The sequence below is a fragment of the Zalophus californianus genome, chromosome 16 (assembly GCF_009762305.2).
Source record: "Zalophus californianus isolate mZalCal1 chromosome 16, mZalCal1.pri.v2, whole genome shotgun sequence".
Taxonomy (NCBI): Eukaryota; Metazoa; Chordata; class Mammalia; order Carnivora; family Otariidae; genus Zalophus; species Zalophus californianus.
The window spans coordinates 39,360,167-39,385,526 of record NC_045610.1 but is presented as its reverse complement, the minus strand read 5'-3'; the positions used below and the strand labels follow the sequence as shown (position 1 = coordinate 39,385,526).

General features: G+C 57.9%; 3 protein-coding genes across 5 annotated transcripts in view; 2 read left to right on the top strand and 1 right to left on the bottom strand.

The window, feature by feature from the left end:
• Positions 1 to 2,427, top strand: part of NR1D1 (nuclear receptor subfamily 1 group D member 1) — a 7,842-nt gene extending 5,415 nt beyond the window's left edge. Inside the window, exons 6-8 of the mRNA XM_027624716.1 lie at positions 101 to 286; positions 781 to 991; positions 1,699 to 2,427. Of these exons, the coding sequence (XP_027480517.1) occupies positions 101 to 286; positions 781 to 991; positions 1,699 to 1,898 (597 nt within the window). The 3' untranslated portion in view covers positions 1,899 to 2,427. The remainder of the gene's footprint in view (positions 1 to 100; positions 287 to 780; positions 992 to 1,698) is intronic.
• On the bottom strand, positions 2,361 to 25,360 carry THRA (thyroid hormone receptor alpha). Its single transcript, XM_027624717.2, has 9 exons — positions 25,205 to 25,360; positions 14,512 to 14,864; positions 12,017 to 12,084; positions 11,313 to 11,413; positions 9,286 to 9,433; positions 8,444 to 8,649; positions 7,298 to 7,444; positions 6,453 to 6,711; positions 2,361 to 5,817 (listed from the first exon to the last, which is right to left on the bottom strand). The coding sequence occupies exons 2-9, from the start codon at positions 14,562 to 14,564 to the stop codon at positions 5,567 to 5,569; spliced, it is 1,233 nt and encodes a 410-aa protein (XP_027480518.1). The 5' UTR covers positions 14,565 to 14,864; positions 25,205 to 25,360; the 3' UTR covers positions 2,361 to 5,566.
• The window catches only part of MED24 (mediator complex subunit 24), a 37,577-nt gene continuing 37,108 nt past the window's right edge, over positions 24,892 to 25,360 (top strand). The window contains exon 1 of one of the 3 annotated variants that reach the window (XM_027624711.2): positions 24,892 to 25,023. The gene's annotated coding sequence lies outside the window, so the exon portion shown is untranslated. The remainder of the gene's footprint in view (positions 25,024 to 25,360) is intronic. The other 2 variants (XM_027624712.2, XM_027624710.2) reach the window with 2 other exon arrangements.

The following is a 25,360-nucleotide window of genomic DNA, read 5'->3' as shown; positions in this document are numbered from 1 at the left end:
CCCCTAACCCAGGCAGAAGCTGGGGTCCAGCCCTGCTGGGGGAACCCATCTGAGCCAGCCCTGGTTGATATTCCCTTCCCCAAACCCCTTCCTTCTCCAGGCATGTCCCATGAACATGTACCCACACGGACGCAGTGGAAGAACCGTGCAAGAGATCTGGGAGGATTTCTCCATGAGCTTCACACCCGCTGTGCGGGAGGTGGTAGAGTTTGCCAAGCACATCCCTGGCTTCTGTGATCTTTCTCAGCACGACCAGGTCACGTTGCTTAAGGCTGGCACCTTTGAGGTGAGTGACCCTTTGTGCTCCCTGCTCTTGACCTTGGGAAGGATCCGGTGGAACGACTTGGTGTCTGGGATAGGCAGGGGCTCTGAAAGGCTTTGGAACCCTGGTATCTCTGTCCTGGCAGACTCTGACTGCTGAAGGAGGGGGCAGAATCCCTCACTATCCTGTTTTGGGATGGCTGGGTCTCCTGTCATCTCAGCTGGGGTCTAATCACATCCCGTTACCTTAAAATAACATCTTCGGGCACATTGCTGCCCCCTTCCAGGCATGAGCAAATTCACTTGGGTGAACTTTTGTGACCTTGCCCAAGGTCACGGGGAGTGACAAAGCTACGACTCCCCGCCCCACTGCCCATTCAGAAACTACCCCCACTCTTTCCTGAGAAACCTAAGGCAGCACCAGTTAAACCCTCTGGAAAACTTCAGGGGCAATTGGGCAAGTGCGCCCCCCACCCCACCCGAGGATGACAGTCCTTGTCCCCCCCACCCCCCGCTTAGGTGTTGATGGTGCGCTTTGCATCGCTGTTCAACGTGAAGGACCAGACAGTGATGTTCCTGAGCCGCACCACCTACAGCCTGCAGGAACTCGGAGCCATGGGCATGGGGGACCTGCTCAATGCCATGTTTGACTTCAGCGAGAAGCTCAACTCCCTGGCGCTTACCGAGGAGGAGCTGGGCCTCTTCACCGCGGTGGTGCTTGTCTCTGCAGGTAGGTCAAGCTCTCGCCTGAGCCTGACCCCGGGGGAGGAGGCGGACGCAGTTCAATTCAACACACCTTTTATGGAGTACCTACTCTATGCCAGGCCCTGCACCGGGCACTGGGGATACAGACATGATTCAGACACAGTCTAGCTGGGGAGACAGACTCATGCCCGACTAATTATAAAACAGTGAGATCAGTGTCACAGTAGAAGCATGAACCAAGGGCTTTGGAAGCACAGACAACTATTTCTGCCTGGGGGAGCTGGGGAAAGAGGTGACACTTGAGTGGGGCCTCACAGGACAAGTAAGATATTGCCAGGCAGAGAGGGGGAAGGGCATCCCGGGCAGAGGGAACTACAGAGCAAAAAGCAAGGGAGCCTGGATGCGTTTGGCCCGTTCAGGGAAGGAGAGTGGCCTCGTGGCCTGGGAGGTGACCAGCCCCGCTGAGCCTGCGCTCCCAGCTTTCAGCCACCTCCTGCTCTCGGGGCAGAGGCCTGGGGGGAGGAGTTGCATTCCCTTCCTCCTCCTTCTCCCCCCCCCCGTGGGCCCTCTGAGGGGCGTCAGGGAGAGGGTGCACCAGCAGCGGTGCCGGCAGCGGCCGCGTCCTCCTCCTCCTCCTCGGGGACCTCCTCGGGGACCTCCTCGGAGACCTCCTCCGGTTCCTCCTCAGAGGAGCTCAGGGAGCCTGCCTCACTGCTGTCGTCTTCCCCACAGACCGCTCGGGCATGGAGAATTCCGCTTCGGTGGAGCAGCTCCAGGAGACGCTGCTGCGGGCTCTTCGGGCTCTGGTGCTGAAGAACCGGCCCTCGGAGACTTCCCGCTTCACCAAGCTGCTGCTCAAGCTGCCGGACCTGCGGACCCTGAACAACATGCATTCCGAGAAGCTGCTGTCCTTCCGGGTGGACGCCCAGTGACCCGCCCGGCCGGCCTTCTGCCGCTGCCCCCTTGTACAGAATCGAACTCTGCACTTCTCTCTCCTTTACGAGACGAAAAGGAAAAGCAAACCAGAATCTTATTTATATTGTTATAAAATATTCCAAGATGAGCCTCTGGTCCCCCCGAGCCTTCTTGTAAATAACTGCCTCCCTTCCCCCCCCATCACTGACCCTCCCTCCCGGCCTCCCCTATTTAAATCACTCTTCCCTCCCCCCCACCTTATTCTCTAGCCCCCCGATTTGTTCTATTCCTGTCTCAAATCCAATAGTTCACAGCTGAGCTGGCTTCTGTGGTGTGTGCTCGTTTGGGGGGCTGGGTGGAAATATTGCCAAGCCTGGGGCACACCTCTCCATCTGGTCAGTTGGTGGGGTGGGTACTCTGCCAGCAGATGGGAGGATACAGGGAAACAGCACACAAGTCTAAGGGGGTGCCCAAGGGGGTTATTTTCATCATATATTTATTACATAAATATATAGTAAAATAGACGAGCAACAATTACCATAAAAATATCTTTCTTTAAAATCCTGACCCAAAACACAACGGGGTGAAAAATCGCACGTAACAGACATACTGATTGTCAACGTGGGGCAGGAGTAGGAGCCCCCCAAGTCACCCCTACCGGCCCCCCTCCCCCCTCCCTGGGGAAAGGGGACCTACCTCCTTCCCTGTTTCTGGCCACGACCCCCCTCCCCCCACCCCAGCACCAGCTTCTCATACATTCAGTAGCGCCTCCAGGGAAGTGCCCCCTCCCCCCACCCAGGAGTTCCTGGGGCAGGAATTACTGTCCCCCTTATGGACGGTGTCTGTGTCACACGCCCTGCCCTCTCCCAGCCCTGTAGACCCGCCACCAGGGGAAGGGGTAGGGGCTCCTCCACCCCCACCCTCCCCAAGGCTGAGCAGGGAGGAGGCTGGATGAGGTATGTGTGTTCTGAGTGATGGGGGGGACACTGAGATGGAGAGGCGGGGTGGCGGGCACGGGGGAGTGGTCATGGCTCTGGCACCCCCTTGTCCTGGCCTGGCCCCTTCCCAGCAGTCCCTCCTCCCACCAATACTGCACCTGCTGCCCCGCCCCGCCTGCCCTAGTGCCCCGGGCCAATACTGGGAGAGGCATGCTAAGCACCCACGTCAAGGCCATCCCCCACATTAGCACCAATGGCCCCCAGGAGAGGGCCCTGTCCCCCACTTCCAAAGCAGGGACTGGGACAGCTGCCTCTCTAGAGCAGGTGCGTGGTGCTCCTGAGTCCCCCGGCCCCTGCCCCACCACGTGTACTTGCTCACACATTCACGCAGAGAAACGCACACACACACCCCCCATCACCTAAAGTGGGGGGGGAGGGGTCAGAGATGGGGGGAGGAGTAGGGGATCACAGCTCATATGATTGGGGGAGGGGAGGGGGGAGGGATTCCCAAGTGCCTGTAAGAGGCCAAGCCCCTTCAAGGCCTTTTCTCCACCATGTCCATGGCTGAGAATGGGGATGGGGCGGGGGGGCGGGGGGGAGCTGAGGTGGGGATGGAAGGGTGGGGGAGACAGCAGACAGGTCAGGAATTCCACTGGGCCCCCAGGGGTGGTGCACCCCCAAAGGAGGGTACGAGAGGGCTTACCCATGGGACTGGAGTAATACAGGAATCAGTACCCCAGGAGAGAGAGAGGATAGAGACAGACAAAGACAGCAAGGGCAGCCCACGAGCCCAAGGGGGGCAGGGCAGGCACATGCACAGGAGACCGCAGATGTTCTTCCAGGCCCTCCACCCCCGTCAGAACACCTGGACAGTGGGGGAAGGACATGCCCTGTTGGGCAGCATAGCATTGCCTTCCCGTGCGTGCGTGCGTGCGTGCGTGTGTGTGTGTGTGTAGGGGGCTGTGGCAGGCTGAGGGTCAGGGTGGGATGGCAGGTTCCCCACAGCTTAAGACATTTTTGCCCCTATAGTGCAAAGCGCAGGAAGCCCTGGCACCCCTCCCCCTGCCCCTGCCCCATTCCCCATGGCTTCCGGGGGCATCTAGGTCCACCCATCCATCCCTGCCGACAAGCAGCCCTGAGCCCAGGGCCCTCTGGTCTGCTCTGTCCCTCCCCACCCTCCTCCCCCCACCCATGGGAGGGCTACCTCCTCCCTCCCTCTCTCCCCTGTGGAGTGGGCAGCGGGCAGTAGCCAGTAGGAAGGGGAGGAGGGCAGCTCACCCAAGTGCAGACCAACAGAGCACTCCTCACCAGGAGGGTGGGAGGTGGCTCAAGCCAAAGTCCCTGAATTAGAGAAAAGAAGAGGGGAAAGGGGTCCTAGGGGCAGAGGGGCGGCTGGCCTAAAGAGCTTCAAAGAAAAAAGGAGCACCAACCGCCCCCGCCCCTGGGGCCCCAACTAAGTGCCATTTGTCTAGGCACCCCCATTCTGGTGCCTGCCTGCCCCGAATCTGGGTTAGTGCATTGAGTGGGAGTGGGGAAGAGGGCAGAGGTTAGAGAGAGCCCAGAAGACAGAGGGGGACAGGGTCCTAAGGGGGTGGAGACTCTGGGAGAAGCTCACGCATACCGCCCCCCCGCCCCCTCCCCCAGCGCAGCAGCATCTGGATTGTAGCTAATACTGCAGATGTGAGGAGGGCAGAAGTTGGAGCCACAGTTTTTCCTGTGTGGGTGCCAAGGTGTGGAAGGAGTGGGGGGGCAGGGAGAGGCCCCTGGGGCTGGGCACTTGAGAGGGGAGCTGTGTGGGCAGCGGGGCAGGCTGGTGAGGGGCCAGCTGGCATCCAGCGTGAGAGGTAGATGGAACTCAGCGGGCACGAGTGGCAGAGAGCAGAGGGAGCACTGGGCGGGGGGGGGGTGCCGAAGGGGCACAGAGGGAGGGGCAAGGCAAGGAGGGATGGCCAGGACCCTGTTGTGTTAACTCACAGCTCTGATCGGCAGCCCTACCCTCGGGGACCTGGTATGGGGGGCAGTTCTCTCTGATTTGGGGGGAGGAGGGGCAGCTCTCAAAGTGCTTAGGGGTGGTAGGGGGCCAGCCTCGGTTAATAACTTAATATCATCTCTCTCTCTCTCTCAGTCGCTCACTCTTTTTTTTTCTTTTTCTCTCTGTCTAGTTTTTCTTCATTTATCTTCTCCCCTTGCCTGGTTTCCAAAGTGCAGTTAGAATGACTAATTTTTAACCTCCAGGGGGGGAGGAGCCAAGCCAAGCCTTTCTTTGCACCCAGGCATCTGGGGGAGCAGAGAGGCTCTTAGCCTGGAGGGGGAACTTCGGTCAAGGAACTGGGCAGGGGGGCTCTCTCGTGTGTGTGTGTGTGTGTGTGTGTGTAGGGGCTGAGTTGAGGGCATCTTCCCCCCACCCCACATTCCTCCATCCCCTACGGTCAAGATGGCTTGTCCCCTCTTAGGTCTCCCTCCCTTCCCCTACCTTCGTAGAGGATGGGGTCCTGCGAACTGCAGGACACGGTCCCCCAGCCTCCCACACTGTCCTTTTCATAGCAAGTTCATGTGTTTGCCCTGTCCCAGGGCTGGAGGTTCTGAGGAGGGACGGGCAGTGCAGGGGTGTGTGGGGGAGCTGAATCTATCCGAGGACGAGAGGAAGGAGAGAAGAGGGGTGGGGGGCCTCCCTCAGCCCCCAGCTCTGCCCCTTCTCTCCAGGCTCCTCCCCACCAGCTCCGCACACCCTCTGGCCGCCTGAGGCTTTAGACTTCCTGATCCTCAAAGACCTCGAGGAAGAGTGGGGGGAACAGTTCGGTGGGGCACTCGACTTTCATGTGGAGGAAGCGGCTGGCGTGGCAGGCCCCGATCATGCGGAGGTCAGTCACCTTCATCAGCAGCTTGGGCCAGAAGTGCGGAATGTTGTGTTTGCGGTGGTTGACGTAGTGCTCGAACGCCAGCAGGTACGCCTCCTGACTCTTCTCGATCTTGTCCACACACAGCAGGCCCGAGCGGTCTGCAGGGGAGAAGCGGCATGAGGGTGAGCGAGTGGAGGGAGACGGAGGCAGAGAGACTAAGGTGGGGAGGGGGAGAGAAACACAGGGCAGTGCTCGTCCACGAGCAAGAGCTAGGGCTCAGGAGGAGGCTGAGGCGCTGGGGGTTTGGAGCGATAACGAAGAAAGAAGACAGAGGGACGGAGAGGTGGGAAGAGAGGGGAAACCTGGAGACAGGGCAGGACTAGGGGCAAAGAGGAGGGTTGGTGGAAGTGGAGCAGAGGGGATGAGGGGCAGGGAGAAGGGACTGAGGACAGAGGAGGGATGGGGGACAGAAGGTACCTGGGGGGTGGGGGAACAAAGGCAAGTGTGGGCAACGGAGAGCGGATGGGGGAGCCGAGAGAAAGAATGGGGTGAAGATGGGACAAGGAGCAGAGGCGGCATGGGGAGGCAACAGATGGGCCCGGACGTCAGAACCAAGGAGGGGATGGGTGTCAAGGAGGGGACAGGGGACAGAGAACGGGCCCAGTGACAGAGTAAGCTTGGGGGACAGAGACAGACCTTAGCATTCAGGGAAGAGGAGAGTGACGGGCCCAGGGCCCAGCCGAGCTCCAGGGCCCTGGAAGCTACTGAGCCCTCCCAGCCAGGAGGCAGGTACCTGTTGACATTAGCAGCACAGCCTGCAGCAGAGCCACTTCCGTATCATCCAGGTTAAAGGCAGAGAGTGACTTGCCCAGTTCAAAGATGGCGTCCGAGACTACGCCTAGGCCGCCATTCTTGAGCTGCTCCCGCTTGACGGCCATCTCCCCGCTCAGCGTCAGGGTGTCGCTCTCGGGGTCATAGCGGACAGCCGCCCGCAGGGACATGATCTCCATGCAGCACCCCTTCAGGAGGATGATCTGGTCTTCGCAAGGCAGCTGCGGAGTGGCAGGGCCACAGGGACATTCAGCACGTCCCTCCCTCCCCGCGAGTGTCTCCTGGGGTTGTGCTTTGGGAGCTGTGAGGTCCCCACCGGCCTCAGCCAGTAAGGTGTACTCTGAACAGCTAACCTTGCTCTGGGCCGCGGGCATGCCCTTCGTCATTAAACCTCACAATTATGCCTATGAGTTAGCTCCCATCATTATCTCCAGCCCGACTGCAGAGGGCGAAAGTGAGGTACGCAGTTGGGTAACATGGCCAAGGACACACAGCTAGTAAGACAGCCTGTGCCCAGAGTTAGTGTTCTTGAAAATGAGAACGTTCAAGCTGCTGGAGCCAGGATGGCTATGTAGATGTCGGGGGAAAGGGGCAGGTGGGGGTTGGGGAGGCTGGACACTTGGAGCCTCTTGGTTCCTTAGGCACTGGCTAGCTGTGTGTGCGTGTGTGTTCGCTATGTGTTGATCTACAGGGATTGCTGCCTGTCCAGAGAACCTCAGATGAGCATGTGCTGACACTGGGTGACCCAGGGAGCAGGACCAGTTCCCCTCCAGTGTGACGCCATGCCTCTTCCCATCTGCCACTCACCTCGGAGAACATGGGCAGTTTTTTGGCAAAGTCCACCACACGGGTGATGGCCGGGGTGATGATCTTGGTAAACTCGCTGAAGGCCTCTAGGTCGACCTTGTCTCCATCCGGCATAGAGACGATGGGTGACTGGCCGATGTCATCCGGCTAAGGGAAGAGACAGGGGTCAGCTGGGGCTGCAGACCCCTTTCCACCTCTCACTGAGGCTCCCTGCCCACCAGGGGGAGCTCCAAGGCAGGATGGGGAGAAGGGGCCGCCAGTTCCAGGGGACTGCTGTGCCCTGGGCCTAAGGCTTCTCATTCACCTTGGGGCAGAGAATAGATCAGAGCCAGAGTGACAAGTCGGCTAATAATAACAATGATCATAACAGTAGTAGAAGTAATATCATAATAATAGAAGCTAGGTTTATTGAATATTTAATATGCAGCTAGGCACGAGGCAACAGGTTTTATATATCTCATTTAACCTTATGAGGAGGATGTTCTACTTACCACCATTTGACAGATGAGGAAACTGAGGCATAGGGCAGGTAAGTAATAAGCCCTAGGTCACACGACTCGTAAGTGGTAGAACCAGGATCAGAACCCAGGCAGTCTAACTCCTGACCATTAATACCCACATGTGCTTGGTCTTGGAGCCCGTGCTCTTGGCAGTATACTGTTCCACCCACTGGCACACTCCCCCCAGGAACCAGACGCCAGTTCTCTTGCCTTCACCCGCCACATACAACCAACTGTCCATCTCTTCCCTAGCCGGCCGTTCACTTAGCACTCAGTTTTGCCAGGGCCTAACACAATGCCTGGCACCCATCAGGTACCCCCAAATGCTGTTACATAACTGTGTCCTCACCTTCTCCTCCCAGTCACTGTGGGCAGGAAAAAAGGGAGAGGTTGCCCCTGCTCTCTGGAAATTCAATGAGGAAGGCCAGGCCCTGTCCTCCTGGGGCCCCCAATCGGATGGAACAGGCAGGGCTCTGACAGCAGCAACCCACACACACGTGCATGACTCAGGATCGCCAAGTTGCAGAGAGCATTAGGTTCGGATCAGATTAAACTAAGAAGGCTTCCTGAAGGAGGCAAGGCTCTGAGCTCATTCTCCCTCCTGGGCACTTGGCTGTCGCCCTCCGCGAGCCCCCTCCCTCCTTACCAGGAATTTCCGCCTCTGCTTCCAGTGGCTGCCCTGGGCATTCGTGCTGCGATGGGCCTCTGTGGCAACATGGATCAGGTCCCACTCTTCGGGAGTAGGCTCTGGTCGCTGCTGCAGTGATCGGATCATTTCCTCCTTCCGTCGCCGCTCCCGGTTCTGCTCAATCAGCTTTCGCTTGGCCACCCGCTTCGAGTCATCTAGAACCACTGTCAACAGCAGAGAGACATGACGCCCTTTGCATGCCACTCTCCACAACCTGCTCAGAAACTACTCTTCCCAATGTGCAGGTTGGGAAACTGAGGGCCGGAAAGGTTAAGTGACTTCCCAAATCACCTGGAAGTTGGGTGGCACAACCTGGATCATGATAATCAGCTGGGACCACATCAACTCCAATTTGAGCTGATCCAGACAATTATCACGTCCTGGTCTAAAGGGTGACGATGGCAGTGGTTACTAGAAGACCCTGCTACCTGGTCCCTAGCCGATGCAAGAAGCCCTCTCTCCCCCAGAAGTGGTATGCCTTCTCTTGTAGTCAAGAACACTGTGCTAGGCCGGGGTCCTCAGGACTTCTTTCTACCTGGAAACTCTAAGGCCCCGGCCTGCTGAAAGGCAGGTAGGCACCGGGAGGAAGTAGGGATCATGGAGGGATCCTGCTTCCTTTTCCCCAGGGATAAGGGCAGCAGGGACCAAGATCCTGAACACTCACTACACCATCAGCCTGACCTGGATTGTCACTCTGCGCTGTGGGCCCTGAGGATCCCCTGGCAGGAAGCAGTCATACCTGAACCCCCTCCCTCCCCGCCCAGCCACGGCCGCTTGGCGCCACCCCCCAATCCCCTTACAGTCCATGGCCATGCCCACGGCGATGCACTTCTTGAAGCGACATAGCTGGCACTGGTTGCGGGTGATCTTGTCGATGACACAACAGCTGTCATATTTGCAGGAGTAGGTGGGATGGAGGTTCTTCTGGATTGTGCGGCGAAAGAAGCCCTGGGGTGGAGGGAGATTGGAGCATGGAGTGGATCATAACCTCCCCTTCCCTAAGCGACCATGCAGTTCACTGGGGCGTGGGGGGTTAGTGAGGGGACCTGGCATCCTCCTGACACCAGCAAGCCCAGGGTCACTTGGCTGGGCCAAAGGACCTTAGAAATACATGTCCTCAGCTCCTAGGCTGTGAAGGGGCAGGGGCGTGTGGGTGGTGGCGGTGGCAGGGGTGAGAATGGGGACCACAGTACAGAGACATGAGCCTGGGATGATGTCAGGTGCTATGACGCCTGAAGGAATAGCAGCTTTGGAAGTCCAACGGATACCTCATTTTCCATCTTGCTAAACAACTCGGAAAATAAAACTGACCCCTGCCCCCCAAACCACCCTTATACATGCTGCTTGCTGCTCATGCAGGTGGAATTCTTGAAATGGGGGGGGGTTAAAAAAATCAAGAAAAGGCATTGTGTATGGACACTTCTAGTAGCTTTAAGAGAAACTGTTTACTTCTATGTATCGGGTTTTGTCTTTGCTTTAAAGGTAAAACCTCAAGAATCAAGATGGCAGTAACAATACCAAGAGCTAATATGTGCTGAACGCTCACTATGAGGCACTTATAAGCCTTATTTATTTTTTGGGGGCGGTGCATCATCGAATTTGATGCTGTGCCAACCCCAAGAGGCAAGAACCCATTTTGAGACTAGGAATCTGAAGTTTGGAGAGATTAAGCAATCTGCCCACAGTCATCTTAGCTAAATGGGCAGGAGAGCCAGAACTGGACCTGAGCTATGGGACACAAGGCCTGAGTTCACAGATCCTGCGGTGCATGGAAATCATCGAATGCACTTAGGAAAAATACCAATTCCTGGGTCTCACTCTAGACCTACAACATCAGACTCTGGAAGGGTGGGGACCAAGGCATTTCTGGCTTTCTGGGATGCTTCTCTGGGACTCGGCTGTCCTGGAGGGACACTGCTTGCAAATGCCTCCAGGAACCCTGCTATGGGACCCTAAGTCCCTGGGGCTCTTGGCTTGGTTGATACTAAGAGAGAGAGCAACTTGAAGCCTTAACACAGTTTTAAATACTTTTGTTTCTTGGCAAGTCTTACATTTTCACGAGGTGATGACCCTGGAAAACCCTTGCAGGTTAAAATGAGCAAATGAGATCTAACTAAGGTCCCCCAAGCCTATGACCTTGTCCCTTCTGCCCAGGGGCACCCCGGCATCCTCCCGCTCTGGGCCCCACCATGCCCCCCCCCCCCCAAGCACTGGTTCTCTCCCTTCTAGGTACAAGGAGAAGCAACTGGGGAACCTGTTTCAAGGCAGAGTCCACAAAGGCTTCACCACGAAAAGTTCTGATTGAGTAGGGTGGGATGGGGCCCGGGGCTCTGCACTGAGCTCGTACTGAGGGTGGCCCCCAGGCCACATTTTGAAACACAGTGTTTGTTTCTAGTGTGCCTCTCTCTGGTAGGCTGTGAGTAGCTGGAGGGCAGGGCATGTGCTACATCCCTCATACCTGATCCACCAAATGGATGGACAAAAGCTGGGGTTTACTGAGCGCTTCTGACGTGCCTGGCACTGTTTTAAATACTCTGTATGAATTAGCTCATTTAATTCTCCCAACAGCTCTCTGAAGTAGGTAGCAGGATTATCCCCATTTTATAGATGAAGAAACTGAGGCCCAGAGAAATTAGGCATCGTACGTATGAGTGGCAGAGCAGAGACTGTGAATGAACAAATGGATGAGAGAGAGCAATGGTGGTGCAACAGGTGGGCTTTAGGTGGCGTGTTTATAGGGCTGTCCTTGCCAGGTGCTGAGGGCCTTAAAGCGGGTGAGATGGGGGCTCAGGTGGTGGGGGAGGGGCAGGAGCTGGCTGGTCCATACCTTGCAGCCCTCACAAGTGATGCAGCGGTAGTGATAACCGGTTGCCTTGTCCCCACACACGACACACTGCTCGTCTTTGTCCAGGTAACTAGGGATATACCCTGGGAGGGAGGGAGGAAGGGAGGCAGGCAGGCAGGCATGGTTTGGGCCCCCAGCAGAGAGGCTCCTACACTTTTTCATCCCCCAACTTTTCCTTCCTGGCCCATCCCCTAGCCCAGCCTCCTTGACAGGGTTTTGTGTCCAAGCAGAATCCTGGAGACACATCAGAGGTCACCTTGTCCATCCCCTTCCCTAAGAATATGGAGAATCCCAGTTCTTCCGACTGCCCATTTGGGGATTTTCTCTTGCTGCATCTGAGGGGCGGGGGATGCAGGAGGAGAAGCACCTGTCAGCAGCTTGTCTCAGGGGAATACAGTCCCCTGGCCCTTTAGCCCAGACCCTGATCCAGGGGCACAGGGGGGTTGGGCTCAGGCAAGGGGGTTATTGGAGAAGGGAAGAGGCCCTTCTTGACCTAATCCATCCTCAAAGGCTGGGGCATGCCCTTATCACCCCTCTCACCTCCAGACAAGTCCGTCCCAAGCCCTCTAGGAGGCTCTCCCCAAGGGACACAGGAGCTGCTGGTCCATGCCCAGGCCCCGAAAGAGCCCTGGGCTGGTTTGGCGGGGTTGAGGGTGGGGAAGCAGGGCACACACAGCCAGGCTCACCTGACATGCTGGTTTTCAGGGAACATTGGCCGTTCTTTCTTTTTCGCTTTCCATCTGGTGACCTGGCACTGCATGGGGGCAAAGTGGGCAGAATCACAGACCAGTCTTTGGGCAGCCCCCTTCTCATCCAATAGGTTTATATAATCCCCCGGGCCCGACTCCCTCCATCTTGTGTCCTCATTCTACCTCCACGTCTAGGTCAGCTGACAACACTGAGATGGGTCCAGCTATCTACAAGCTTTGGGGAGAGAGATACAGGGCTTGGCTGGGACACAGCCATGTTCTAGAGCCCAAACACACACATACACACACACACACACACACACACACACTCGCACGCACGCGCGCACGTGCACATTATAGAACCTTAAACACCAATAATCTATAAGATATCCACATGGTTAAGCCTTTAATAACATGACACTTATGCAGAAAGAATTTTTAGGACATGCTTAGAGCTATATAACCTTTAGAACACACACATATACATAACATAAGACCAGCGCATCTGAACAACTATGCAGCCTTCAGTGTAAACCTAAGCATAGTAAATAAGCACCAGGATCTATATACCCATGAAATTTTCAGGGCATTCTCAAATGCATTATCTGACCTCTAGATATGCCCATGCGTTACACAACCCTCTGGACAGATACCTAATAATACCACCCCCTCCCCCCAGTGAATGTGTTGCCTGACTTCCAGGTCATGCTCACATGGTGAATAACCACAGTGATTGAAAACACACAGTGCTGAGCGACTAGAACCTAGAACCTGGAATATGACAGTAAGAAGAGACTTCCAGCGTCACCCTGTTCATGGCCTCCATTTAGCAGAGCAACAAACCAAAGGTCCACCTGTGCCTGGCGACGCCTCGCCGGGGAGTCAGAGCCAGGACAAGCACTCTGAGCTCCTCCATGCAAGGTATTAGCAACCCTCAGCCACTACACATATATGTCACCAGTCTCTGCCCATACATGTTACATAACCTCAGCACACACAGGTTACATAAGCCTCTACATGCATGCACGGATTGTATAACCTCCCACACCCACCCTGCGAGTGGCATGTTGCAGGGCTCCGCCCCCCTGGAGCCTGATGCAGGGCCCAACACACTGACACAGTGACCTTGGCCAGGGTCACACAGACGAGTCTATGTTCCGGGCCCCCTGGGGATTACCCCTGTCTGATTTCTACAACCACTGGAGACTCAGAGTTCCCTCCTGCACCCAGCAGGAGTGGGTATGGGAGAACTCCAGGCCCAGTCTAACCCTCCAGTTGAGCTGGCGGTTTTCAACGATGACGCCTCACAGCCTCTGAGTGCAGTCCCAGGGACAGCCACAAGGTGGCGCAGGGACATGGGGGGAGGGGAGAAGGATGGGGGGAGGGGATGCAGCGCTGGGGGACCAGGAACCTGCATTCCTGTTTTTCTGTGAATTAGAGGAGCAGACTCACCCAGACTCACAGAAGTCTGAGCAGGGAGGTACAGAGGCTGCAAGTGAGAGCCCTGCAGTGACAGGCCAGATCTTTTTCAGAGCTCCCCTGGGGTGAGGCTTTGGGGAGGGATACCTGGGGTGTCCCACCGAATTGCCAGCTTCATCCACCTCCTCCATCCCTCCGGGGACCTAGACTTGGGCCCCAAGGCTTTGCCCGGCCAAGCCTCTGGCCTCTTGGCTCAAGATCTGGTCTCCAAGGCAACGGCCACACTCCTCCCCAGAGCACCCCCACCCCCACCCTCTCCCTGGCCATAGGCACAGGCTGTACCCAGCTCTTGGGGCTTCATGCCAACTGGGACAGAGCTCTGTGCCACTTGGGGCCGATGGGAGAAGCGGAGACCCTCTGGGCTCCTCAAGAGCCATGCAGATCACAGGTAACGCATCCCTAGTTGTGTGTGCAGGGCTGATTCCTCCTTCACGTGTGAGTAAACCCTTCAGAGTTGGCATTCACTTCCACTTCCTGGGAGGAGCCCCACGGCAGTGCCCGCTCTTGCCCATGAACAAGGAAGAGCTTGTGGGGCTCCCAATAGGTTCCAAATATAAGCATGGGCTGGGACCAACAGTCATTGGCGCATGTGCCCTGAAATGTCATGTCCCACGCACCATGGTTTCTGGACCACACACGAGTCTGGTAGGGAGAGCGGGAAAGCGGCAAGGCTGTTTGCATTGCACATGCTCAGGTGAGGGCAGCGGAGGGACACTGGGAGGGCATGTGAGATTCCCCAGCACTGTCGAGGAGCCACGTGCCTGCCACCTGTCATTGCTCTGCATTACCTTCCCGCTCAGAAATGGACACCTCTCAAACCAGGTGCCTAATTCCCTGCCACATGTGGCCATGACCTCATCTCCTGGGCAAAGGTAGACAGCAGGCTTGCTGGTCTCATGCCCATCCCTCCAGAGGTGCTTAAAAGGCCCAAGCTCAGCTCTCGTTTGCCCAGGCCGGTGATAAACATGCCTGTTGCCCAGGAACTGGAACATCCTGGCTGCTAGACCCATTACCTGTTCTCCTCTGGGTCTGACCCACACTCCACCTTGCTTGGCTTCTGTTCCATTCACTTCAATTCCATCCAGGATGCCCTCCAGCACGCCAAGAGACTGGGGTGGGCACAACGGCCCCCCCGGCACACCCACAGGCCACCCACCCCCTGCCACCCAGGCCCTAGGGCACAGCACCCATGGTGCCTGCCTCAGCACTTGGCCTGTCACACCATGCCCTGTGCCCCAAGAGGGGGGCGGGCGGTGAGAGGGGCCAGGGAGTGGCAGGTGGTAGGGCTGAGGGCAAGCTGGGTCCGAGGTGGGGGGTGTCTTGGACTGGGGGAGTAGCTTTGGAGTCTTGTCCCGTCCAGAAGTCCCTGCAAAGAGAGGAGAGAGGCAGGGATAAGGCAGCGCCATGGTGGAAGTGGGTAGAAGGATTCCTTTGGTGGCAACATTTTGGGCTCTTAGGGGCTCATCACAAGATGGTGGTGGGCATGGGGAGCAAGCACAGAGAGGGGACCAGGACAACCTGTCAGATCAATAGGTGCAGCAGGCAACACTGGAGATACACGTCCTAACTTGGAAAGGTATGGAGGAAAAGAATGAAGGCAATCATATACCACGTCTCAAGCCTGACATTCAGTTAAGGGTCTGGCCCTTGATAAGCGTCCATTAATCGTTGGCTATTGTTACCACCCCTCTAGCTGAGTTTTTGTAAGACGTATTGGTATTATAGGGCAAGAGGGGACCCAAGATGAGCAGTTTTCAGCCCAGGCGTGGGGGGTACCTGAGAAGGAAGGGTGGGGCGTGGGGGCAGCACGCAGGGATCGGGAATGCCCACCTAAGTGCCTTCATGGAGAGAGGTGCTGAAAACAGTGGGGAGCTGACCTCCCCTCTGCTGCTGACCGAATTATGACTCCCCAATCCCAGCCACGACCACCCCCCCACCCCCGCCCAGGACTTCAGAACTTCCTGTACAAGGTCCCAAATCACACTTCCCAGTCTTGAGGACCAGACTTCCCAGTTGGTTTAGCTGGGCTGCCACCCACAAGGACAGCAAGGGAAATGGAAAAGGAAACTACCAGGCCATCTGAATGGATAATATGTGCCCCTCTGAAGTGGGCACCAGAACTCTACAGATGAAGGTGCATGCTCCGACAGCTGGCTCACTCACTCCCATCCACACAGCTAGCAAGCAGGTGGCTCAGGGAGTGGCGCCTCACAGCCTGCCTCAAATGTTAGCATCCGTCCACTAGCTGGGGTCCAGCGCAGGGCCAGCCTGGGCCCACCCTCCCATCTATACTGCCCCTCTGACCACAGGCTACAGACCAGAGGCGTACTGTCTGCACACACCGGCTGGTGTGAGCTTGGGAGAGGGGGACAAAGGGTGCAGTTCCCCACACGCAGCCTCCGTCACGTGGCTGCTATACCAGAGACCTCACCCCTGGGCCCCCCGCCCCACCCCCGGGAACTGATAAGGAGCCAGGGTGGGAGGGGAAACAGAGATAAGTCAGGTCATTGGGCAGGGCAGGGCGACAGGACAGGGCCTCTGCGCCCAGGCGAGCCCCCCACATGAGGAACGTGGCAGGAGCGCAGAAAGGTGGCCCCTGGTGCCTCTGCTATCCCCTTAGACTAGGACTGGGCACCGGGGGCTGGACAGGAGACTGGGGTTTGGTGGGGGGGCAATGAGCAGGGAGCCTTAGCCCAGGGAGCCGTCAAGAAAGTAGGTCAAGTTTTTCTTGGCTTGTGAAGAAATTCCTGTTATAAATTTATAATGGCGTAGCCAGCCCTAAGGGGTGGAGGTAGGGGAGGAGAAGGAGTGGGTGGGGATGCCCAGGGACTGGGCACTGGGGCCTGCCGCTCTTAGCCAGAGCACTGAGGGGTAGGGGGCCAGGGAAGTCATGGGGGCTGGGCTGGACAATAGCGGGCCATTTTCTGTTGCCTCTGTTTCCACTTCTATCTGTGCCCGGCGAGGCTTCCTTTGGTCTGTCCGTCTGCATCTGAATGCCTCGCTCTCTCTGGGTCTCGGTGTCTCCCTGTCTCCCCCCCTGAGGCTGTGCCTCGGTGCTTGGCACACCCTGGCTGCGGTGCAGCCCCCGCCTGTCTCCTGCCCACCTGGCATGCTGCCACCACTTGTTTACAGAAGCTGGAAAAATCCACTCGCCAGCCGGAGGCCCGAGCGCCCCCAGGGATGGGAGGAGGCAAGCACAGGAGTGGGCATGCTGAGAGAGGGGCAGCCCTGGGGAGCAGGCCCTGGGGGCAGGCAAAGAGGGCTAGGGTGTAGGGCATGGGTACTGACCGGTGGGGGCCAGGCCGGGCGGGGAACACCAGCGGCAGCCACATGGCCTGGGCAGCTCCTGCCTCGGGGCCATCGCCCTGGAGGACCCCCTCCTCCCGCACCTCTGCCACTGCCAGTTGCTACAGGGCACACCTGGGGGAGCGCCAACCTAAGCCACCATGTTTATTTTCCCTTCCCCCTCCCCGGCCTTAACTCCAAATGTGTCTGGGCACTGCCAAGGGCTTGCACGTGCCTGCTGTGGGGAGGGGCAAGCTCCCTCTCTGCCCCACCTCTGTGCCGAGCTGAATGGCGCCCCGGTGCCCATCGGTGCAACCAGGCCACACTGACCCCTGGCAATGGGCAGAGGAGCAAGGTGCTGCCCTCGTGCTCAGGGCACCCTCACGTGGCACCAAGCAAGAGCCTGGAGAACCAACCCCTGGGGACCCCTGGTCTCTAGGGACATACCTGGGCCTCTGAGGCAACCCAGAGCAAGCAGAAGGCCCAGCATGCAGGGAGGCATAGGCCCTGTGAGCCTGTGTTAGCTGTGGGCAGGAAAAGGGCAGTGGGGAAGGGGGGGGTGATGTAGGGATGTCCACCCTGAAGGGCAGCATTTCTCCCCTCTTCCTGGAGTCCAGCTTAATTCCCCAAGCTCCTTCCTGGCACCTGCCCCGCAGAGGTGGAGGCTCAGCCTGAAGAAGGGGAGGTGGAGCTGGGGGGTTCTGCGACTAGACTGGACAGCCGGATGGCAAGACCCACCTGTCGGGTGGGCCGGCCACCCACTCCTTCTTTGTCAGATAAGAGCTGTTGGGTGGCAGTATGGGCAAGGTGCCCACGGAGGGGGAAGCATTTCATTAAGCTTAAGTGCTTCTGCAATGGGGGGACAGAGACAGGAGGCCAATGCGGCATCCGCGGGCACCACGCCAGGTTCCCACTGCTGGACTGCCCCATTCCGCAGTCCTGCAGGCCCAAGGGGACTCTCTGCCCCCAGAATCTAGCCCCAAATCCTACACACACTACTCCTCCGAGTGTCTGCTCTGGGCTTTCGCCTCATCTGTCTGGGGCCCCTGGACTTTGTCCTTAATGCTCTAAAGAAAGCCCAGCCCTCCTCCTTGCCAACCACAGAGGAAAAGACACACACGGATAGAGGGGGCTGAGAAAAGTGGAGAAAGAGGAGGAGGAGGAGAGGGGCAAAAGGGATGATGGAGGAAGGGGAGGGGCAAGAACAAAGAGATGGGCAGGGATGGGGGTAGAGCTAGGATGACAACGAAGTAGAGGAAAAGGCAGCGATGAGATGGGGGATGGGGGACAGAAGGGGTGAGGAAGGGAGGAGAGACAAATGAAGGAGAGGGGAGACAAAGAGAGCAAGGTAACAAAGAAAGATGGGTGGGGGGTGCTTCCTGCCCCGCCTAAGTCCCACCCCATGGAGGCTGGGGGAGGGGGGGAGTAGAAATGGTTTCCACGGTGACAGCTGGTTCTTGGTGGCCTGGCATGTGGGCTATTAATAGTGCTGTGGGTAGGTTCACGCCTCCCTTTCCCCTTCCCCTTTGCCTGATGCTAGGGGTGGGGGAGATACTCCCCCCCCCAATAACCTGGCACTGAGGCCCTGACTCCACACCACGGGCGCCAAGAAGGGTGATGCTAAGGGGCCTGGGTGGCCACTGTAGCCCAAATATACACAGGGGCATGCACAGGCAAACACAGGCATCTGTGTGCAAACCACCACCGGTGCCAACGTGGGCTCGCACGGGCAGCCACAAACACCAACAGGCCCTGGGAGTCTGGGGAGAGCGAAGGCTGCAGCAGAACACAGCCCCCCGCCCTCCCCTGTGCGAAGGGGTAGGTTCCACTCAGGGCCAGGACCTCTTTCTCCTTTCCCAGGTCACCCTGTTCTATTCTCAGGTATGGACTGAATAGGCCAGCCCCACCCAACTCACTATTATTCTAGTGCCAGGAAAGAAGGGAGTGAAGGCGGGAAGGAAGGTACTATTTGGCAGGTATGAGATGGCAGAGGAATACACAGACGCAGGCACCAGCTTGGCAAGCAGGAGGGAGGTGAAGAGCGAGGCAGTACTCCTTGGTGGGCTCTCACCGGGGGCCCCGTGAGATGTGATTCTGGAGCTTAAGGGCATCGGGCCTTAAGTCTGATCTCCTAGCTCACCAAGGGGCCCTGGAGGCTAGAGAATGGAAGATGGGGGTGGGGGATATGACAGGGGGCGAATGGTTACTTAAACAAAAGATCCTCTCCCCCCAAAGAATATAACAGGAAACTCCCCCCTGCAGATCAGAGACAGAAAGACATAAACAGCAGCCTTGACTTGGGCCAGATGCCCAGTATTAACATCAAAGACTGGAAAGACTATGCATCCCTCACCCCCCCCATAACCTTAACCACCTGTTGCTCTCCTCTCCCTCTTCCCACCCCAGGCCAGCTCCAGTCAGGCATCAAGGTGGGTGTCCAGGTCCAGAGGTCAACTCCATTCCCCCAAGCTCACACCCACGTTCAAGAACTCAGCCCCTTCCCTGCCAACCCACAGAACTTCTTGCCTCTGCCCCAGTTCCCCCTCAGGAATGGAAGCGAGAGATCCAAGTAGCCAAGAAGGCAGCTAGGAGCACCCCCAAGCTGGGCATGGCACATTTTCCCCACCCTCCCCCCAGCAGCCAGCCGGGTAGGGTAATCGGAGCTGGGAGCTAGGGCAGCTGAATGCTGGAGGCATGAATGTCACGGGGCCAAGGCACTCGCTGCAGATGGCACCATGGGCACAGGGCTTGGGGTCCTCCCTTCCCCACTCCCTTCTACCCAGGAGGCCACAGAGAGGAGCTGTCTGCAAGCCCTGGGGAGCACAGTCCAGGAGGGAAGGGAATGGTGGAGGCAAAGAGAAAGGCAGGGATGTTCTCCCAAGCACCCCAGGGACGCGGGAGTTAGCCCCCACCCAAGCAGAACTGGCAGAGGCAGAGGGAGGGGGCGGGGAGGAAGGAGAGAGAGGGAGGGAGGGAGAGGGAAAGAGGCAGGGAGGGGGAGAGAGAGAGACAGCGCGTGGCGAGTGCTAGAGAAGGAGGAGGGGGGAGGGAGGGAATGGGGAGAGAGAGATTGAAAATTGTGTGTGTACATGTGTGTACGTGTGTTTGCGCGCGCGAAAGACACAGGAGAGAGTGAGAGAGAGCGCGCGCGAGCAAGTGAATGCAGCTGAGTCTCCGGCACACACACGGACACGTGCAGACACACACAGCGCGCATGCGCAGAGCCGCAGGCTCCGGGTGCCCGGTTCCAGCAGATATTCAGAGCCCTCCCCAGCCCACACATGCATAAAACACGCACACATGGATGCGCGCACAACACACCCACTCACTGATGTGTACAAAAACTCCGATAGCCACCAATAGCCCATAGCCTCGGCTCCGCGCTCCCTTTCCCCCGCCCACGCGCCCGGGTAAAAGAGAAAATGAAACAGACAGCTCAGGCTCTCGGAGCCAAGAACTCGTCTCTTCCTTACAAGAGGAAGACAGGAGGAAGAAGGGGAGGTGGGCTGGGGCTGCTCTTTGCCACTGCTGGGGGGTGGGGGGGCGAGGCTATGCCTTTGGCCCTAACCTTTAACCCCAGTCCCTAGTCCCCAGACTAAGCGCTCATCCTCAGAGCAGGGGAGCAAGGGAGCAAGGTTAGCATTTCCTGGGCACCAGTAAGTTCCACCTTGCTTTCCTTGTGTACCCAGAGAACTTCTGACCCCTCCCTCTGGACCACCTCATACATAGGCATACTAGAAGGAGGTCCCCTTTGTTACCCCGACCTTGGCCTGCCAGGGAGGAGGGCAGACAACACCCCCTATGCCTGAAAACCATATGACGCGCGCCCCCCGCCCCCCCCCCCCCCCCCGCATCAGCACACACCAGCCCCAGATGCCTCTGTGAGAGATTGGGAACTGTCTCTGGTTCCGGGGGCGGGGGGGGGCATGTGGATCCCCACCCTGGAGCATGCCAGGCCCCAGAAGAACAGGAGAATCCACAGGCATTGCTTATGAAGCCAGGATGCGACCCAGATTGAACACAGGGGTCAGGCCACATTATGTTATTTACCCTCCAGTGGGAGTGAGGTGGGCATCATTGTCTCCAGATGAGGAAAATCCAGGCCAAAGTCAGCAACCAGTGAATGGCACAAACCCAGCCTCCAGCTCCCAGCCAGCGCTCTTTCCAATATAGGCATACTTGCCTTCCTCCCCAAGAGGCACAAGTCCCCTTTGCAACCGTGAGAACTTGAGTTAAGATTCGCTTCCCACCCCAGAGGCTCCCCAGTGGCCCACCACTATCCTCCACTGTCCTTGCTGCATTTTGAAGGGGAGGGGCTGATGAAAAGGGATTTGGGGGAGAGAGAAGTCTTCTCACCGGACTCACAGGGGAAGAGAGGCAACCCAGGACAGGCTCTGGCCCTCAAGGTGCCACACCCACCCACTGGTCCTTACTCTTCACACTAATGCCCCCTTGGTGCAGGGATGGGGAATCGGGTATCTACCAGCCAGCACTGGGTCCTGGGTGACTGGTAGGTGGCTGGGATGCTGCATCCCTAGTGGACAGGTAGGGTGCCGTACACTCTCCATGCAAGAGGCAGAGGGGCTTCAGACTGCAAAAACTCGTGGGGAGAGAGATGTGACAGCAAGGGTGAGGAGGCTGGAGCTTAGGGACCCACCGTCCTCCCCAACCCCCAGCCCATTCCTGTGACATCTGGAGATCCACTTCTTCACCCAGCTTCTCCAAGAAATCCAGGGGACGCCAGACCCACAGGCTTCCTCATTGTAACAGCTAACACATACGGTGCTTCTTACACACCAGGCACTTTTAAAAGCATTTAATATATTCTAGCTCCTCGAATCCTCAAAAAACTGAACGAGATAAGTATTCTCATCCTCAATTTACCGACAAGGCATGGGAGAGGTTAAATTGATTGCCCAAGGTTATACAACCAGCAAGTGGCAGAGCTGGGATTCAAACCCAGACACTCCAGCTCCAAAAAAAGAAAGAAAAAAAAATCCCTCCTCTTACCCATGAGAGTCTACTATCGGCTAAAGGAACCATACCTTGTTCTTTGATCCAGCTATGTCTCCCCTGTGACTGGGCCTCGATTTCCCCTTCTGTAGCAGCCTATGGATTTTCTAGGGTAGAATCACTACCAGTGTCTCCTCATTCAAATAGGTCATGGCTGGAGGGGAGCATGGCCAGAAATGCTTGGTGCCCCCCTGGGCTCTGGGGCCCCTGCCCCACTACCCCCTGGCTCAAATTCCCACTCCAGGCTGGAGCCTACGTTCATGAGACAGGGCCTCACTCAGCCCCCCACCTAATCTGGGCAGCTGTACCTTCAGAACCAAGCTCTGAGGCTGGGCAGAGGGCACAGCTGTTGGGCATCTCCGAGGTGGATCTCAGCTGCCAGGGGTGTGGAGAAAGGCATTGTGAGCAGTGCCACTGACCCTGCTCAGTCGGGCCCTGCCAACTCCCGCCACTGCCCATGGGGGGTGACAATTTTCCAGTGGGTCAGTGTGGTGGGGAGCCTCCTGGCTGGCTCACTTAGCAGCTAGCGGGCTATAGCCTGTAGACCCGGGGCTTCCACCCAGCTGGTGTGCCCTGGCTGAGCGTGCCAGCCTAAGAGGTCAGCGTGAGCTCTAGCTGACCCCCGTCCCTTCCCCCGACTCTCAGCCCCCAAAACTTGCTGCTGCAGCTGCAACGCTGAGGAAGCGCAGGATGTCCTGAGCAGCCAGCTGAGCCCCCCAACCCCCCCCACCCCAACCTCTTGCTGACCCCAGAGGCAGGGCAGGCGGGGCAAGGGGCGGGGTTTGAGTCTTAACAACTGGAAAAGTATGAAGCTCATCACTGCCAGTTCCCAGCTCTGAGAAAGGGGGCTGTGGCAGAGACAAGAGCAGGGGTAGACAGGGACGGCGACCCGGGTGAGAGTTCCAGACTGTCAGATAAACGAGGAGAGGGAGAATCAGACACAGTAAGACAGAGCAAAAGGGAGACAGCGTTAGAGAGAAATTCCAAGTCAAAAATACACATCACTCACCCAGACACTCACCAGCATACGGCCTCCTAAGGAAGGCTTCCAAGTTTAGACAGGAGGGCAGAGGTGGGACAAGGGGCCAGACTCTTGGTGGGAGACAGGAACTCCTCTGGGAGGGGGCGGGGGCAAGTCAAAGGCCCCAGGAAAGGCTCAGACAAACGACCCTGGCAGGAGCAGCTAGATCCCGCGTTTGCTTTCAAGGTAGAGAGAGGGACCGCTCCCTAGGAGCTGGCTCTCCCCAACTCCTCCCCGCCCCCCCCCCCCACAGCAGCTAGGATAATCTCAGCTGCTGGAAGTCATTGGACATTGTTTCAGCCCCATGGCTCGGCCCTCTGGAACCCCCCTGCCCCTGCTCTCTTTGCTCTTGTTTCTCTGTCCCTCAAAAAAAAAAAAAAAAAAAAAAAAAGCTGAGCCTAGAGGAAGACAGGAGGAAGCTTGAGGGAAAAAAATCTACAACTGTGTGTGCATCTAGGGGTGCGCCTGACTGCACAGCTACAGTGTGCATGTCTGGGGGTGTCTGGACACAGCTGTCCACGTGGACCTGTGACTGTGTGGACCCGAGCCTTGTGAATGCCTTCTGCACCTGAGTCCCTGGGACTGTGTGCAAATGAGTACACCTGTGTCTGGAGTTCCCAGGCAATCAATTAACAAGTATTTACAGAGCACTTCCTGTGCTAGGCTCTGGGTGGGATCCAGAGCTCTTGGGAGTGATTCTCCCAGGTCTCAAGGAGATCACCATTGAGTGGGGCAGGGGGAGGGGGGAGATGACAAGCGACAGAGACTGAGAATATTATCATGAATGCATGTCTTGCACCATTATGCAGGAAAGTCTTTTCACAGAGACGAATTTGCTTTTCCTTGGAGTAGAGGTTTTGTTGTACACAGAACCTTAGAGATCCTCAGTAAGAGTCCAGGAAAATACTTGTTGCTAAGTTGTGTATACATGTGTTGATGTGTAACTGCGTTTGCGTTTGACTGAGTGACAGTCACTGTCAAGGCAGGGAATGATGCCTGTGTGACTGGGCTCATGCTAGCACGTGTGTGCCTGTGAGTGACAGGGTCTTTTGTAATGTGCGGCTGTGTGCAATTGCTCTGTGTTCATGCATGCGTTCGATGATAGTGACTTTTTCTGTGTGGGTGACAGCGACTCCTCCTTGCCCCTGTGTGTGACAGCATCTCCCTGTGACCCTGTGCGTGGGTATGTGCATGGATCGGTCTCCTTGCTCTTGGTCTCCCGTGGGTGTGTCCCACCCCTTTGAGCTCCCCGGTGCAGCGGCAGCCTGCCTCTTCCCTTGTCCCCATGTGGGTGTGTCCAGCAGCTCCTGTCCTTGAGTCTGCCTGGGTGTCCCTGGGTGTGCATGCATGTGGCTGTCTGTGTGGGCATATCTCTGTGTCTGCATGTCACATTTGCTTCCCGTCCCTCGTCGGGGACAACAGCCCCCTTCATCCCTTCCCCTTCCTGGGGCCAGAGCCAGCATTGAGGGGCAGGCTCCTATCCCACTGGCTTTTCTTCTGCGACCTCCACCCCTGTAAAGTGTGGCTCTCTCCATTGGCCCTATCATCCCTGCCCCCGGCCCCAGGCCTTTCTTTCACACCGGACAAGGGAGGGCCCCAGGCACAGAAGGGGCAACAGAGACACGTTGCAAGAGGAGGGAAACAAGGGTGGGGGGGGCACACCACACAGGTCCCTTCCTCTCTCTCTTCCCCAACCGCACTAGCTTGCAACTCTCCAGATCATCTAGGGACCCTCACATACACTCCCCCCTACACACACACACTCCCTCTCCTCCAAGCTGCGTTTTTGCAATTAGGAGTGTTGCAACCAGAGAGCCATGCTCAATTGGGGAGGCGGGTGGAATGGTGGTGGGGGGGGAGACTTCCCGCTCCCGGGGCCTGTGCAAGCCCACCCCCCACTCCACTCTTACAGCCCTCCGCAGCTGGAGGCGGCTTTGCAAAGGCCACTGGGCCTCGGCTTCGGCCTCAGCCTCAGCCTCGGAGGCTGGGGGGGTGCGGGGGGGGGGGCAGGCCTCCGGCGCACCGTAAACAAACCGCGGCGGGCGGGGGAGCTCCGGCGGCCGGCAGCAGGGCCGGGCCCGGGAGTGCGCAGCAGACGGGCCGGACAGAGGCCGGGCGGGCCCTCGAGGGGGAGGCCTGGACGCCATCTCTGCCGGCGAACCCCGGGGCCCACCGACCTCCCAGCAACACCTCCCTTCCCCAGGGCGTAAGTTGCGAGCTCCCGGACTGTGACAGGGTGACCGGGGCGCCAGGGAAGGCTGAGGCTGGCAGCGGGTACCCCCGGGCGCCCCCAGCCCGCCAGGGAGCTGGCCCTAGAGCCCCACGGCTTTGCATAATCAATCGCGAGGCATTTGCATATTAATGCCCCCTCGCTCCCTCCCCCTTACCTCGGCGTGGCGCGCTGGACAGGGCTGGGCAGCGACGCGGGGGTCTCAGCGCCCCGTGCCGGGGGCGTCCATGGGGGGCCGGTGGGGCCCGGGCCGCCCGCCTCCAGCGCCCGGGTGTGAGTGCGAGCGAGCGCGGGGGGGGGGGGGCGGGGGGCG